Source organism: Taeniopygia guttata, chromosome 9 (assembly GCF_048771995.1).
Source record: "Taeniopygia guttata chromosome 9, bTaeGut7.mat, whole genome shotgun sequence".
Taxonomy (NCBI): domain Eukaryota; kingdom Metazoa; phylum Chordata; class Aves; order Passeriformes; family Estrildidae; genus Taeniopygia; species Taeniopygia guttata.
Genome location: NC_133034.1, coordinates 18,890,569 through 18,904,983, shown reverse-complemented (window position 1 = coordinate 18,904,983; position 14,415 = coordinate 18,890,569). Strand labels below are relative to the sequence as shown.

Sequence of the window (14,415 nt, the reverse complement as noted above, 5' to 3'; positions counted from 1 at the left end):
ACAAATCTTCTCAGGGGGCCCCTATTAACACTAAAATTATTTAATAATTTATTAATCAATTGCTGACTCTTCTATGCAGATAATTCTCCCATGGATGGTCCATTAATAAAATGTGTACTAAATCCCTGGAACAATTTTCTAAATGTTGAAAAATGACTGATTAATAGCAGACTCCTACTAAATGTTAAGAAAACAAAATGTACAATTTTTTTTGGCACTAAAAGAAAATTACAGGTAACTCCAGATGAAATGATAATTAGAACAGCAAGTGGCACAGTGATGGAGCAAATTAAATCCTTTAGGTATCTTGTGGTTATTTTGGATGAATCTCTACTTTCTCTAATCACATGGATTATAATATTCAGAGAGTCAGTTTTTGATTGGGGGATTAATACACATATAATTTGACTCTGGATGCCAAGAGAATTGTAGCTCCCAATGGTAAATATTGTCAATTACTTATTCTGGTTGTATAATTTACGATGCAGCTTCCTGATGTATTCTGATTCTAATCCTATCAATATATGGTAGTTTTTGAGTCTATTTGTTCAGCTTGGTATGAAATATCATTGTATGTTGTATGAGAAAAAGAAATAGGGGAGCAGGGTTCCCCAGTTACCTGCTGCTCAGCTCATCACTTCTACAGACTGCCCTTGGAGCCTTTTAGGGCTCTTGCCTAATCTCTGTGGTGCTATATCCTTTCTCAACCCTCTTTACAACAGTGAAGAAAAATTAGATTTTTCCATCACAGGGATCACAACCACCTGCAAAGGCTTAAGAGCCTGCACCAATGGTGCCTAATACAGCCTCTTGTATCTGTCACTAGATGAGGAGGTGAGAAAACCAGTGGTCAGTGAAATGCCTATCTTTGTTTTCCTCTAAGGCAAGATACTCAAGGATGAGTCTGGCTTTAGATATATGATTAATCCCATTTTAATCAATGTGATTTAAGACAGATACATTCTGAAGTACCTTGTTGAATATCACTGCGGAGAATGATACACAGATTTTGAGATACAGATATATATATATAATAGATCTGTCTGTGGTTTGGGTTTAGGTGGTGTGTTGTTTTTGGGGTTTCTTTTCTTTCTCTAGTGCCTTAAGCAGAAAAGATACTTGAGATAACAAAAAGCTGAAATCTGATTATTACAAGTAAAATTTAGTGATATACTAAACATACTCAAATCTGTTATGATTTTGAGGAAATTTTGGTACCATTTGAAGTAGCTCAGTTAATTTTTTGCAATTATTATTTCATAGAAAAATATGCCAATTTAAGATGGGCTAGAATAATTCCACAATGGGCAAGGATTTATGGAATACCTCTCTAAATTCTGGAACAGTGATAATGGATCAGGAAATGCTGAGTAAATGGAAACTAAATGGAAACTTAGCACTGATGAGTCAGTAAGGGAAACACTGAAAACCTGTTGGAATAAACACTGAAGCAAAACAAAAACTTGGGGTCCCCAGTCTGAAAGATTTTGCATGGCTTGCAGCTGTTTAACAAGTAACAGCTCTGAGGAGTACAAGGACTGATTTCAACAAGAGGTTTCCTGTGCATGTTTGTCACAAATTTCTGTTAGTGATCAATAGCTCTGAGACATTCAGATTATTCCAGATGTGGTGTTTGAAGGGGTTTACTTTTGTTTTTTCTCCTGTTAAAGAGAGTGGATGAATCCACTGAACATCTGTACAGTTCTGCATTTTTCCTACATTAATCCAAATTCGGGATTGCCAGGATTGGGATTTGTGTTTGTTTATGCATAGAATCAACCCTTTGATAAAAGGACACTTATTCAGTCTACCACCAACAGCACAGCTTAAGGGGGAAGAAGAGAACCCCCAGGACATATAAAGAATATATGAAAATCTGAATCACAGATTTTTTTTATTTACAACCAGAATTTATTTTCTATTTAAAGACAAATTAAATAGGAAGTGAAGGAAAACATAATGCAGCCCTTGTTGAGACAGAAAATGGTAATTAAACCCTGAATATCTACATGATGGGATATTTTTTAAAGGAACTATTCCTTGATTGTTACACATTTTGATTTTTAAAGACGTGTGAGGAATCTAGGACCTCAGCAACCACTGGATCTGTGTAAGTGCTGGATGCCAAAGTGCCCCTTTTGCCTTTCTGCAAATTATCTCTGTGTCTTCCTTGTGTCCAGTGTTTTTGCTGTCTCTGTTCAAGGAATCCAAACTCGTAAGCAGGAAATTGAAGGATGTACAAGTTTTTGACCAGCATATCAGAACTGTCAGTGTGTACTGACCTTGAAAAAATATTTTGCTGTGTAACCGAGTGCTTTGTGGCACACGCAGGTTTTTGTTTCTGCACAAAATCTGGTTTTGTGTGATTAATGACTTCTGTCTGCACTCTATGTACAGTAGCACAACCAGGCAATGCACTGCGAGAGGCCCATCATTTCCTGAAGACATTTCATCACAATGAAATGCATTTTCAGTTATTATGCAGGTTTTTATGTTCTGTTTTGGCTAGAGTATGCAAATATTTATTGCTTTTGTGCAGGTACCCCTCACCATTCTAGCTCTTAAACACATGGGTGAATCCGTAGTCACAGTGAAATGAAGTTGAACACTGAATAAGTGAGAGTAATACACACTGAAAACGTGTTGTATGCATGCATTCTAAAATCTCTATTCTGTTATCTATGGAAGTTAAAATGTGCCAAATTCCCTTTTTGTATCATTATTTTGAAATTTAGGATTTGTGTGTGTGTGTAGGGGAGGATAGTTTTGCAGAAGGCAACTATTATCAAGGTGCTGAAATTAATTGGCTGGTTTAATTGAGGTAGATTACTAGCTAATGCTTTCTTGAATACAGTAATTCTCCTATTAAATTATCTTTGAATAATTACCTGAAATTTCTCAGCTGCAGGGACTGATGGCTATTTAATTGCACAGTGATGTTGCTATATAATTACTTAACAAGGTGTCCTTTAATAGTTTAATTCCCCTTTCCCAAGGAAAAAAAACCCTGTAAGTATGACTTCTATTTTTTAAGTGCTGCAATTTTTTTTACAGATAACTTTGTATCTGAAGCAGTAAAAAAAAGCTATTTGTTGACTTGCTTTTAAAAGTAAGTCTTTTGATTGTTCAAGAATAGATTTGGATTCAGAATAGTTTTGGAAACAAAAGAAATAAATTGGTTAGGCATTGGTTTAGCTTCATTACATATATTTTGTGGTTTGCTATTTGGTTTACAGTGTACTTTGAATGAGACATTAGTCAGGTCTGATATGCAAAAACATAATTAGGTGTGTGTTGATTTTTGTGGAGCTGTCTGGGGAAATGGACCTTTTGTGCTGAGGCAAGGTAGAGTGATCAGGAATTTAAAACCTGTATTTATTCCTCCTGGGAACAGGGTGGGGGCAGAGGAGGAAGATTGTCTGCTTGCTGTGGGTTCCCATCACCTGGAAAGAGTGAGCAGTGAAAACAGCTGTTTCATGAAGATGGTGAAACAAAAGCAGAGATCAAAAGAAAAAATGCTCAGGATCATGCCACAGGGTATCAATTTCCTTGCTAGTTCAAGGATAGACTGGATTTTGCTAACAAGAAAAACTCTACATTGAACAATGCAAAACTTAACAGCTGTAAAAGAGGTTTCTGATTAGTCACAACGAGGCTGGAACTGTGAAGCTGGATAGAGCATTCTGGAAAATTGAAGAGAGGAATGGTAGGATCATTTTACCTCTTTAGTTACATAAACATTTTAATCTATATCTGCTGAACATACACCTTACCCAAAACATTATATTCTGACCTTTGAATAGAATCACAGAATAGTTAGGGTTGGAAGGGATGTGATCCTTCTAAAATGTAAGGGCTTTTAAATTTCCTTTTTAAAACAGAGTTATAGGCATACAGGGCTTACTGATCAGTTTGAGTTTCACACTGCTTCCATGCTGATCCACTGAAGGTGTGATCTATGAGCATCTCCACCTGCGAGCCTGGCTCTGTTCTCCAGAGGCTTGGGGCTTTGATCTCTAACATGCCAAGCTCTATCCTGAATAGCTTGAACATATATGGCAGTGTTATACAATGAGCCTGGTGCAGAGCACGGGCAAAATCAAAATGTATGTCACTAACACACATTTCTGAACCTCTTTGAGGAAGAGTTCCAAACCCTCTATTTGTCTTTGCCTCTTTAAAACCAGAAGGGAATGATCAATCCAGTATTACAGAAATCATCTCTGTCCACAGGGATATTTTTTAGACAAATCTCCAAAGGATAAAGCAGAAGAATGGCTGTACTGGATCAGAGCAAAGACACACATGGCTCAAGCTGGCAGGAATGAAGGCATCAGTACTACATGTTGTTATTTCATGAACATACAGTCCTTGATTCATACCATCTCCACTTTTATCAGAGTGGAATAAGAAAGGATTTTTTTTAATGTTCATTGATCTTGCAAGCCTGATAAGAGATATTCATTGCCCAATATTCAGAGGTGTTCCACTTCACAAGATGGCCAGAAAATCAGGCATTGAATTTAGGTTTTTAATTAGAATAAAATGTAGAGCTGTTGACTGCATGGGATTTTTGTCAATTTGCATAAATGAGGCTGAAAATTGCCCAACACTCTTGTAATATTTTCCTTAATGCCTCAGTCAAGGAGGGGCAATCCAAATAATAGAAAAAGAAATGGCTTAGTCCTTGTATTTTCTCTGGGCACAAATCCACCCTTTTTCTTCTTCTGGTTTCTTAGAAGCTTATATCAGCAAGACAGTTTTTTTTTCCTTGGATATGAGGGTGCTTGGGCCTTTATTTCATTTTATCTAAGAAACAAACAAAACTACTGTCTCTAGTAATTTCCCTGCAAGAAGTGGGGTCCGGGCTGCATCTGGGACAGAAAAACTTACAGAGGAGCTGAATATGAGCAGAGCCCTTGGCCACTGCTCTCTTACAAACATCACTGGTCCTCTTCCACCCAGAGCTCTCAGGCTGGACTGCTCCTACTTCCATTAAATGTTTGCAATTATAGGGGAATTATAAATATTGTACATTTGTACTTTACTGTATGCAGAGACCTGAAATTATGACTGGAGCTCAGCTGTGCTAGGCCCTGTCCGGGGGTTTTTTTATTACCATCCCAGAGGTAAAATACATTCTGAAGTTCCTTGAGCCTGCTGGGGGTAGGTGGTGTGAAGGGTACGTAGTGTGATGTGCAACAGAAAGATTAAGAGATATTTGCGTCGTCTCTCCAGGACATTTCCAAGTCTCCCAGAAGTTTGTAAGGCTATTCTCTGTTTCTCTTGCTTTCTTATTCTTTTTTTTTTTTTTTCTATTTTCATTCTTCTATGCTTTGACCTCTGCTTGTTCTTAATCTCTTTCTCCCCCCATGCAAACCCTCCCTTTTCATTCCTAACTCTCTCCTTCACTCCTCCCCTCACTCATTCTCTTCAGCATTGCAGCAATGGTAGTCAAAAGAAGAAAGGCACAGAATTATCTGTTACTAAATGGGTGGTGCTGATGGAAAATTAGGGAGGAGGAAAAGAGGAATTAATTATCCATAATGTAAGGGTTAAGAAATAAGATTTTCCCAACTAACACTAATATCTGAAGAAATCTTAAATTTGTGAGAAACATTCTTTCTTCCTTCATCAGAAGGCTCTGCAGCTGTACTCTTAGAAAAGGAAAGAGAGGGTCAAACCTTGTGTTTTATCCCTGCTTTCTGTAAGTAACCTGCAAAGAGATTTTTTTTCTCAAGGTTGCAGAGCATCTGCTGCTCCAATTTCTCTGCTTCTTAGGAAGGATGAGGTGTAATTGTAATCTGTTGCTTTGAAATCCTTCTATGAAAGACATGAAAAATGTACAAGGTGTTATTGCTAGAAGGCAGTGTATGTAACCAGTCAGTAACTAGAAGATTCCCCATTAATTTTTGTTTTGTTTATTTTAAAAAAGGTGTGAGTCTGATATGGAGAATATGCCAAGTCAACTGGATGAGTCAGCACAGGCAGCACAATGTGAGTTTGGTTTTTTGAAAATAAAAATATTCACACTCCAACTCAGTTTATCACAATATTACCTGCAATTGAAAACCCAGAATAGTTTTATTAACATTTTCTTTTGTCTTTATTAGAAATGTGTCCTCATGTGCATCTAGTGGAGGAACAAACAGTTAAGCTACTCTGTATGTGGCTATTTACCCTGAAAAATAAAATAAAAACTAGCCTCTACATGATAATTTTTTTCAGTGCTGCCCTTGAGCAGAAACTAATAACATGTATTTACATTACAGTATCTTCCCACAGATTTTTTCTTATGAAAACTTCACAGCAGTGATAACCAAAAGCACTTCCCCTTGTAAATACATTTCTCAAATCTGTCTGCACTGGCCTGAAGTCTTGCTGACCACTCAACAGTACAAATAACATTCTTGAAAACCAATTCTTTTCTTCTCTGGAGTGGAAGCCCATCAGACATTGTGTCAGTACATATAAGCAGACATTTTTGTGGGCATTTTGGCTTTATATTTATAAATTAGGCAGACTGCTGATAATGCCCAAATAACCTCCTATAAAATACAAAGGGCAAATCCAGTTGCAAAGTCATTTTACTTGAAGGGACATGCAAGATGATAAGCAGATAAGTTAGATAACCTTCTCTAACCTTATGCAATGCTTGGGACTGGAGAGTGATTTTCTGAAATTTGAGGGGAGAATTAACATGATATGAAGTTGGTGTCAGTGGGATAATATTGAGCCCTTTGCATGGTTTCATATACAAAAGTAACTAGAGGAAAAGATTGTGGTCTTCCTTTTGGTGTTTTGCTGCTGCAAATGTGAAATTTGTTCAACCACAGAATTAAATAGCAATGTTTGGGTTGTGTTTGGTACATTTTTAAAATACTTTGGATAATGACTCAACCTGAGGCTGCTCTGAACCATGGGGTACCAGGGAGGGAAAGAACTGAACTGCTCTCAGACACTGCCAGCAATGGGAATTGCAAGCAGAGATCATACAGCTCTGCACACATGCCTGTGACAAGCATAGTTTGGTGAATCACGAATCCAGGCCTCAGTTTCCTTAGCTTTCTGTCAGGAATGTGTGTGATCTTGGTTTGGAATTGCATCTCCAATGGATAGATTGAAGAAAGAATAATATTTGTGTATTTTTGTTTGTTTTGATTGTTTTTCACAACTTTCATCTTTCTCTATGCCTCAGAACTGAGCAGAGGAAATAAGTTATTTTTCATTTAGTGGTTGTAACAAAAGTTGCATGTCGATGTGGATATTTATTGGTTTTTCAGAATTACATGTAGCCATACTGTTGGGTCTCTTTAGGGTTTTTTAAATAAAATTTTCTAAAGATGGAAAATCCAAATATGTTGAGAAACTGTGAATTTAAAACATTTAGTAGATTTTAATTTTTTTTAGTAGATCACTTTTTCTGTTGGATGAAGTAGGACAGTGACAGTGAGTGTTGAAAGTTTTGCCTCTTTCTGTAAATTGTGGTTTGCCTTCAGAGGATGGGGTGAGGTGAGTCCTATGGGAAGGATGGGAGGGGCAGCAATGTCCCTTGTGGGCTACAGGCTCAAGGAGTAGCAGATCCCAGAGACTGCAGGAGGGGACAGAGATCACCAATGTAAACCCAAAATCCTGCATCTCACCCAGAGCCAGTCAGGTGGCAGGGGAGGAGCAACAGCATGCAGTCATGCCTTGGAAGGCAACAGCAGAAAGAATTTCCAGAGGTCTGGGGAAGGTTGTTTGTAAGGTAACAAGTCCCTGAGTGTGTGGGAGCTGGGCATGGATTTTGACCAGCTGAGTTGTTTATCCAGTTCCTTTCTGTATCTGCTTCCTAGTAATCTTGAATGATCAAGACCTTGGAGGTACTCAATATGCCAAGTATAACATTACAGAATTTATATTTTTGCAATGGATGCATTAATCAAGAAACTTTAAATCTTTTTTAGGCAAGGATTTTTATTTGATACTTATAAGGGCACAGTTTTGGATATGTTTTAGAGTAGCTAGAATTGAGACAGCCTCTCTTTTTATGTGGAAAGATTGTCTTTTTCTTTCCTGCTTTTAGTGAAGAGCTAATACTTGTTTCTCTGGTACTTCTTCGGATGATGGGAAGCCAAATTTTGGACATAAGAAAGGTTCAAAATAAAACTTCTTCTAGTACTATCCCTGCAAACAGCGTATTCAGACATTGTAGCAATTACATCTAATGTCAAATTTGAAAATCTGCACATACTCTTTATTGATAAAAGCAATTTATCAATTGCCCTACCTTTAGATCAGGACTTCAGAACTAGGATAAATCTTGGAATAAATTAGAGTTACAAATTATATTATTTGGATCAAACATCCTGGGTTGAATTCAAGTGCTTTGGATAACACAGATTGCTCTTCTTTAATTATAATAAAAATCAGTTTTATGTATCTTTAGTCTTCAAATTGACTTAATTCTTTACTTATAATAACATCAGTTTTGCTAGATTTGTATACAAACTTGTCTCGTTAATATTGTGTATCTGGGATCATGTAGAAGTTATCTTGCCATGAATGTGGCTTCTGGTTGCAACATTCATCAGAAGAATTGGCTCTGTAGGTCCTGAAGGTCTATAAACTTACAGCAATAATTAGATTGACAATTTTTTAACTTTGAATAAGACTTTTAGCACATCAGGAAGTTGATTATTTGTGTGCAGCAAGAGTGGGCTCAACTGCTTGTGTAATTTCCATGAATAGCAGCTTGCACTCATAAGTACACAATTAATTAGCTGCTTGTGCCATTAACTGCCATGGAGGTACCGCTACACCAGTTTGATTTTTATGAGCTGTGAGAAATTTTTAGTGCTTGTCAAATACATGGATAGAAAAAGAATAAACAAAATATATGGTGCTTTATAAGTGTGATCCATAAAAAGTTGTCTTCAGAAGCCAGTAGGTGCTATTTCAAAACTGCTGCCTAATTGCAAATTGTCCAAGAGTCATTTTTATTCAGCTTCATGCTGACCTGTAAATCCAGACAATGCTCTCATTTGCAGCTTCAGCTCAGGTGTTTGAACCTCAGTAGTGGATTTCTGTACAACTCTGCATCAGCAGCTTGGTCACACCATTTTTGGTTTTTAAATGTGAAGGAGAGCAGAGCCCAAGAGATGAAGTCAGGGTGAGTTTCTTCCCTGCCCTCACTGGGCCTTGGATGAGGCTCATCAAACCCTGCAGAGGGGCAGCTTATTTGCACAACAGTTGTAGAGGCTCTTCCCTGTGAATGAATAAACCATTTAGAATTGTATTTTGTAAAGTGCACAGTCGCCATAAATGGGATGAGAATTTTTTTTCCCCCTGAATTGGGCTCTTTGTACTGAAATGTGTAGTTAGCACAAATATTCATCCTCCTCTGCTGTATAAGCTGAAAGGGCCCAGAGGAAGCTTGAAAGTGCAAGTCACACTGACATTTCACTCATCAGTCCTTTGCCCTGATATTGTAACATCGCTGCTCCTCGGCAAAGGCAAAGTGGGGAACACATCCAGCTAATGGGAGAAAAGTTTAACTCTTCATGAGTGGTAAAAATCAGAGCTGAAACTGTGATGTTATATTAATTAAATTCCCTGTTTCACTTTATAATTGTGAGGTTGAGGAGCAGGAACCTCACACAGTTCTGAAGCAAAAAAGATGTGTGTAGACTGCTTATTTGTTGAAAACCTACAGTGAGTGCTACAGTACTTAAAACGGAGCCATAATTGCTCTAAGCTTTTCCTCTTCTGGGGTGTAGAGTACTCTGATCTTCATAATCCTGGGTATTGAGAAACTGAATAACAGTCGTCTTGTTTAAAGTGAAAAACATCAATTGCATCTCTCCTCCCTGACTCTTCCCTGGCAGCATTGCCTTGAAAAGCAATTTTCCTCCAGAAGCACTGACACATTTGTGTCCTTAAAAATTAAGATGTTACATTAATTCTCCAGATCCTGAAAGCAAATCATCATCAATACTCTTTATTTGAATATTTTATATGAACATAACAAATAAAAGGATGCATAAAGAATGAGGTTTGTGTATTTTAGATAAATAGATGTACTTTTCATATGTGACTTTTTGGTGGAATTCTGCTCTGATGAGAACAGCTTCAGCATTAAGATAGCTGTAATAATAATCATCTCCATGAAAATATGTATACTCCTTATAAGTACTTCTATCTTTCTAGCCAGGATCTCACTACATATTTTATTTTAATATATTGGTATTTTCCTTCAGAGTCACATTAGAAATAACTAACAGACAAATTACTCATACGCATGCTTTAGAGTACCAGAAACAAACAAATAAAGCCCCCCAAGTAATTGTCAGCCCATGTCAGCAATTCAGCTATTAGGATCACATAAACCTATGTCTTATATATTCCACCCAGAATTGTTTTAAGGTCCTTGTATGCATAGAATTTTGAAATATATTATTTGAATATAAAAGTAGATTATGTATTTCCCCTGTGGCTGGCCAAATGTCTTTCCAACAAAGGGTAAAATAAGAAGGCTATTTTTTTTGTGTAAAAGAGTGATCTTTTTAGTCATGCTTGATTGCTTTTTCAGGACTGTCTCCATTTATAATGAGATATTCTTGGACTCATTTGAACCAGAAAGTTTAGGAAAATTGTTACATTTTTTACATAAAATACCTTAAATTATTTAAACTGTCTCAGACTCAGTATTTTTGAAATATGTGGTATGTATTGGATTTTTTTGCTTCACAGGCTGAACATGACAAAAAATGGAAATACATTTAGCATATTTACAAGAAATATTTGTTTTAATCTTTCATACTTGTCAGCACTTCACACTAATTTAGTCTTATCTGCTGCTAAGGAGTTACACAGTAAGGGATGCACTTGTTATTCAAATCCCTATTAACGTTTCATATCATAGTTTGGCAAGAAAGCTGTGACTCTATTGGGCTATGATACAGGAAGTTTTAATTATCTGTACTTTTCAGAAAACTTGGCCTAGGATGTCTGTGCTGAGAACAATGATGTGAATTTACTTTTATCAGGAGTTTAAAATTACATTATAAATTGTGTTCTGTGATACTGTTCTTATAAGATCTGATGTGCAATGAAATGTGCAGAGCTTGAGGAGAAAATGCTTTTTTATTATAATCACAGTGCCCAGATAAAATTGTAAGTGTGCAATGCTTTAGGAATATTTATTTGCAGGTAAAGATAAATTTCACATTACCTAAGTTTGTGTTTTACTATTGGAAATTACACAATCATCCTTCCATGCTTAGCTTGAGTCTAGAACTTGCATTGCTCTATATTTAGTCTTTTCAGTGTATTTTGTAAAATATTTCATTGTAACATTAACAGACCTTACTTAAGCAATTCTGTATTTTGCAGGCAAAAAAAAAATCTCTATCAGTTGTAGATCAAGTAGAAAAACCCTGCAACAATACCTTTTCAAAGGAACAAGTTGTAGTTCAAAATTTTATTTTACAGTACTTTTATCTTTAGGCACTATGAGAAGCAGCTCTTTTACTCCTGAACCCACAGCAAAAGCCTGTGTCTCGTCTTTCCTGTAATTGTCCATTCTTTTTATAAGATTTATTTTTGCCTGTGGTGCTGAACTGAGAAAGTCACCCAGCTAAAATGTAGTTACTTCATTTCCAACTAAAAACAATGGCGTTTTCATGTCCACACTTATTATTATTCTGAGAATGTACTAATTTGTTACATCCAAGATGACGGTTAGCTTGGTCCATGAAAGGGGCACGGTGCCAGCTACTGCAGCTCACTAAAAGGGCTTCTTTCATGGCAAGTGCTGGGACAGAAAGTAGCCCGCAGTGCCTGTGGGTCCGGCAGGCAGGCTGCCAGCAGAGTCATCCTGCTACTGGGCTTTGCTCTGCCGGGCTCTCAATGAAGCTCAAACTAGGATTTCACTAAATGTCGGCATGGGCAGCCAAATTTTCGAGCCACCAGTGCTCTAAGGAGCAACTGATAAATGTTTTATCCCTGCGGGCTGTAGTTGATGTTGCACAAGGATTTTGCATGTGCTCAATGCATTATCGTTCTTGGCATTAAGCTTAGATAATTGTCTACTTATATTGAGCCTGTAATAGCAAAATACAAGTGAAGAGGCATGTTTTACAAAGTAAAACTATGAAATAGGTTTAGCTATATTACTATGGATTTTTTTTGTTCTATCCTCCTAAATTTGAATGAGAATAAAGTATGATTCTATACCTTAATGCTGCTCAAACCAGGGTGGTCTCATAATTTTGTTTTACATGCATGACATTGCTTAAGGTCATTAGTTGTAAATCTTGGTATAAAAAGACTGAAAATATATTCAGTACTTTGTAGTTACCGAATACATATTTAAAAGCCTCTATGAAAAGTCGGGACCTACATGGCAGATTTTCAGTAGCTGAATGGTCAATTTAATGATGTAGATTAGCTGTATCTAAACAGTAAATGGAGATAGGCTGTTGCAAGGCTTTGATGAATATCTCTGATGCATATCCCAGCTGATCAATTTTCTAATTTTAGGGATTAGTATTCTGCTTTTCAATCCTAATATACCCTCTGGTTACGTTCTATTTGAAATTTAACTTAGATCAGGTATAACTTCATTTACTTTTTGCTATAGTTTAGCACAAACTGTCTAACAAGCACAAATTAAATTTTCATTTGTTTTTTCTCTCTGCAGTGACTATGGTCTCATTTTTTCACTCGTTTTTTTCTTAGCATTACCTGACTTCTAATTGCTTATTTAAATCACTGGTTTATATTAGAAGATGGCCTTCAGTGTTGCTTTAAATGTTTTTAAAAGTAGCTTGCATTCAAAAATTTTATTCAGCCTAGTTAAATTCAACCATTAAGTTTAGCAGCTAAAACTAATAGAGAAAAATTATTTATCAGATAGACAATTACTGCAATAGCTGTGTATTATTGTAATAGTTGGGCATAGTATGATCAACTTCTTTATGTACGTAAATTGTTTATGCACTATCTACTGAGAACAGGCAGATTTTTGTGCAAATATGAAGAAATATTTAAATAATTTATTTTGAGAAAATCTGATTTTGTTTTGTTGTTCATGTTCCTGGAGATAAAGTAGTTCATGTGAAAGTGTGAACTGTCTTTTCTTTAAATGTTTTCAACATGAAGGCTACTAGTGTCAATCCACTTGATAAAATACTCTCTTAAAAACATGCAAATCCAAACAGGTTATGACTACTAATTTTGTCTTTGCAAATGCTGGATCTTTAACATACAGACTAATTAAATATTTGTAATAAAACAGTTAACTCCAGTGAGTTATTGCTGTGGTTTGCAAAACTGCATTGAAGTGCTTTCTTTTCATTTCATTGATGGTGGAACAAACATTTCTTTAATAAGGATACAGCACATTCTAATTTTATAGCAGAAGCTTAGATAAGGATCAGGCCCCTCTGAATCACTGCTTTGACCTATGACATAGAAAGTGCTGAAGCTCTTTGGCAAAAGAAGAGTTAGTCATTCATTATGCACAGGACTTCCCAGTTCTAAAGGGGCTCTGTGCTTTCTCTCAGATAGACTTTGTTTGTTGGAAATGAGAACTGTATTTTGGCAGTAAAGGACAAGAACTGAAGCAACTCTGCAGGCAGACTCATTATGACATAATCCTTCATTAATCCTTATTCTCTATTAATAGATCATGACAGAAGTTTTGCTTTGGGTGACCATCTTCACCAGCAAGCTATGAGAGAGCAGTAATAGACAAAAACCCAAATAATAGACCCAAGCTCTTCTTTTCGGGCCATCTTTTTATTTACAGTCTTAAGGAAGCACGTAGATGTTACCTTGGAGAAGTTTGTGTGCTAAGTGATCTATTTTCTTCAAGTGCAACCTGGCTTTGTATCTAAGAAATGTGATTCATCTGTTGGAAAATGGATTCCTTACGTTACTTACCTGGTAGATAAATACACTGAAAAATTAGGTGTTGATTGCAGACTTGCTGCAGGAAAAATATAGGGATGCAAGACCCCATTAGAGTGGAAGTGGCAGTTAAAAGGGAGAGGACTGAAGAACGACGTTTTAAGTGGCATGTGAAATGAATGTGACAAAATTTGGCCAAGAGAAGGAAAACTTGAGAGCTTTTTTTTCAGAGAAAGTTCACGAGAAAAACCCACATAACTGTGGAGTGTTTGGAAATGTATTTTTGTAAAAGTTATAAAAACTATTGTTTTACTTGTTATAAGAAAATATAATTTGAGAATAATGAGGTGAATATTTGCCTGATATAGCAATGGCCACTCTCCATGGCCACTCTCAAACTGCCAGAGACAGCCAGTGGAAGAAAAAGTGCTGAGGAAAAACAAGTAAATTAAATATTTTTGGGGGATTGTTAACCATTGGCTAACCATTGAATCCAGGTTCTTGTTAGACCTGGATTTACTT

At 36.5% G+C, this 14,415-nt stretch overlaps 1 protein-coding gene across 8 annotated transcripts in view; it reads left to right on the top strand.

Annotated features, from left to right (window-relative positions):
- LOC115496429 (uncharacterized) overlaps positions 1-14,415 on the top strand; it is a 266,317-nt gene that overhangs the window by 110,589 nt on the left and 141,313 nt on the right. For 6 of the 8 annotated variants that reach the window (XR_012057466.1, XR_012057463.1, XR_012057464.1 and 3 more), the window contains exon 3: positions 5,936-5,997. The exons of the other annotated variants lie outside the window; for them this stretch is intronic. Coding sequence is in view for 2 of the 6 variants with exons in the window: in XM_072933607.1 (XP_072789708.1) it covers positions 5,936-5,997 (62 nt within the window). In the remaining 4 variants the exon portion in view is untranslated. The remainder of the gene's footprint in view (positions 1-5,935; positions 5,998-14,415) is intronic. 8 annotated transcript variants of the gene reach the window in all.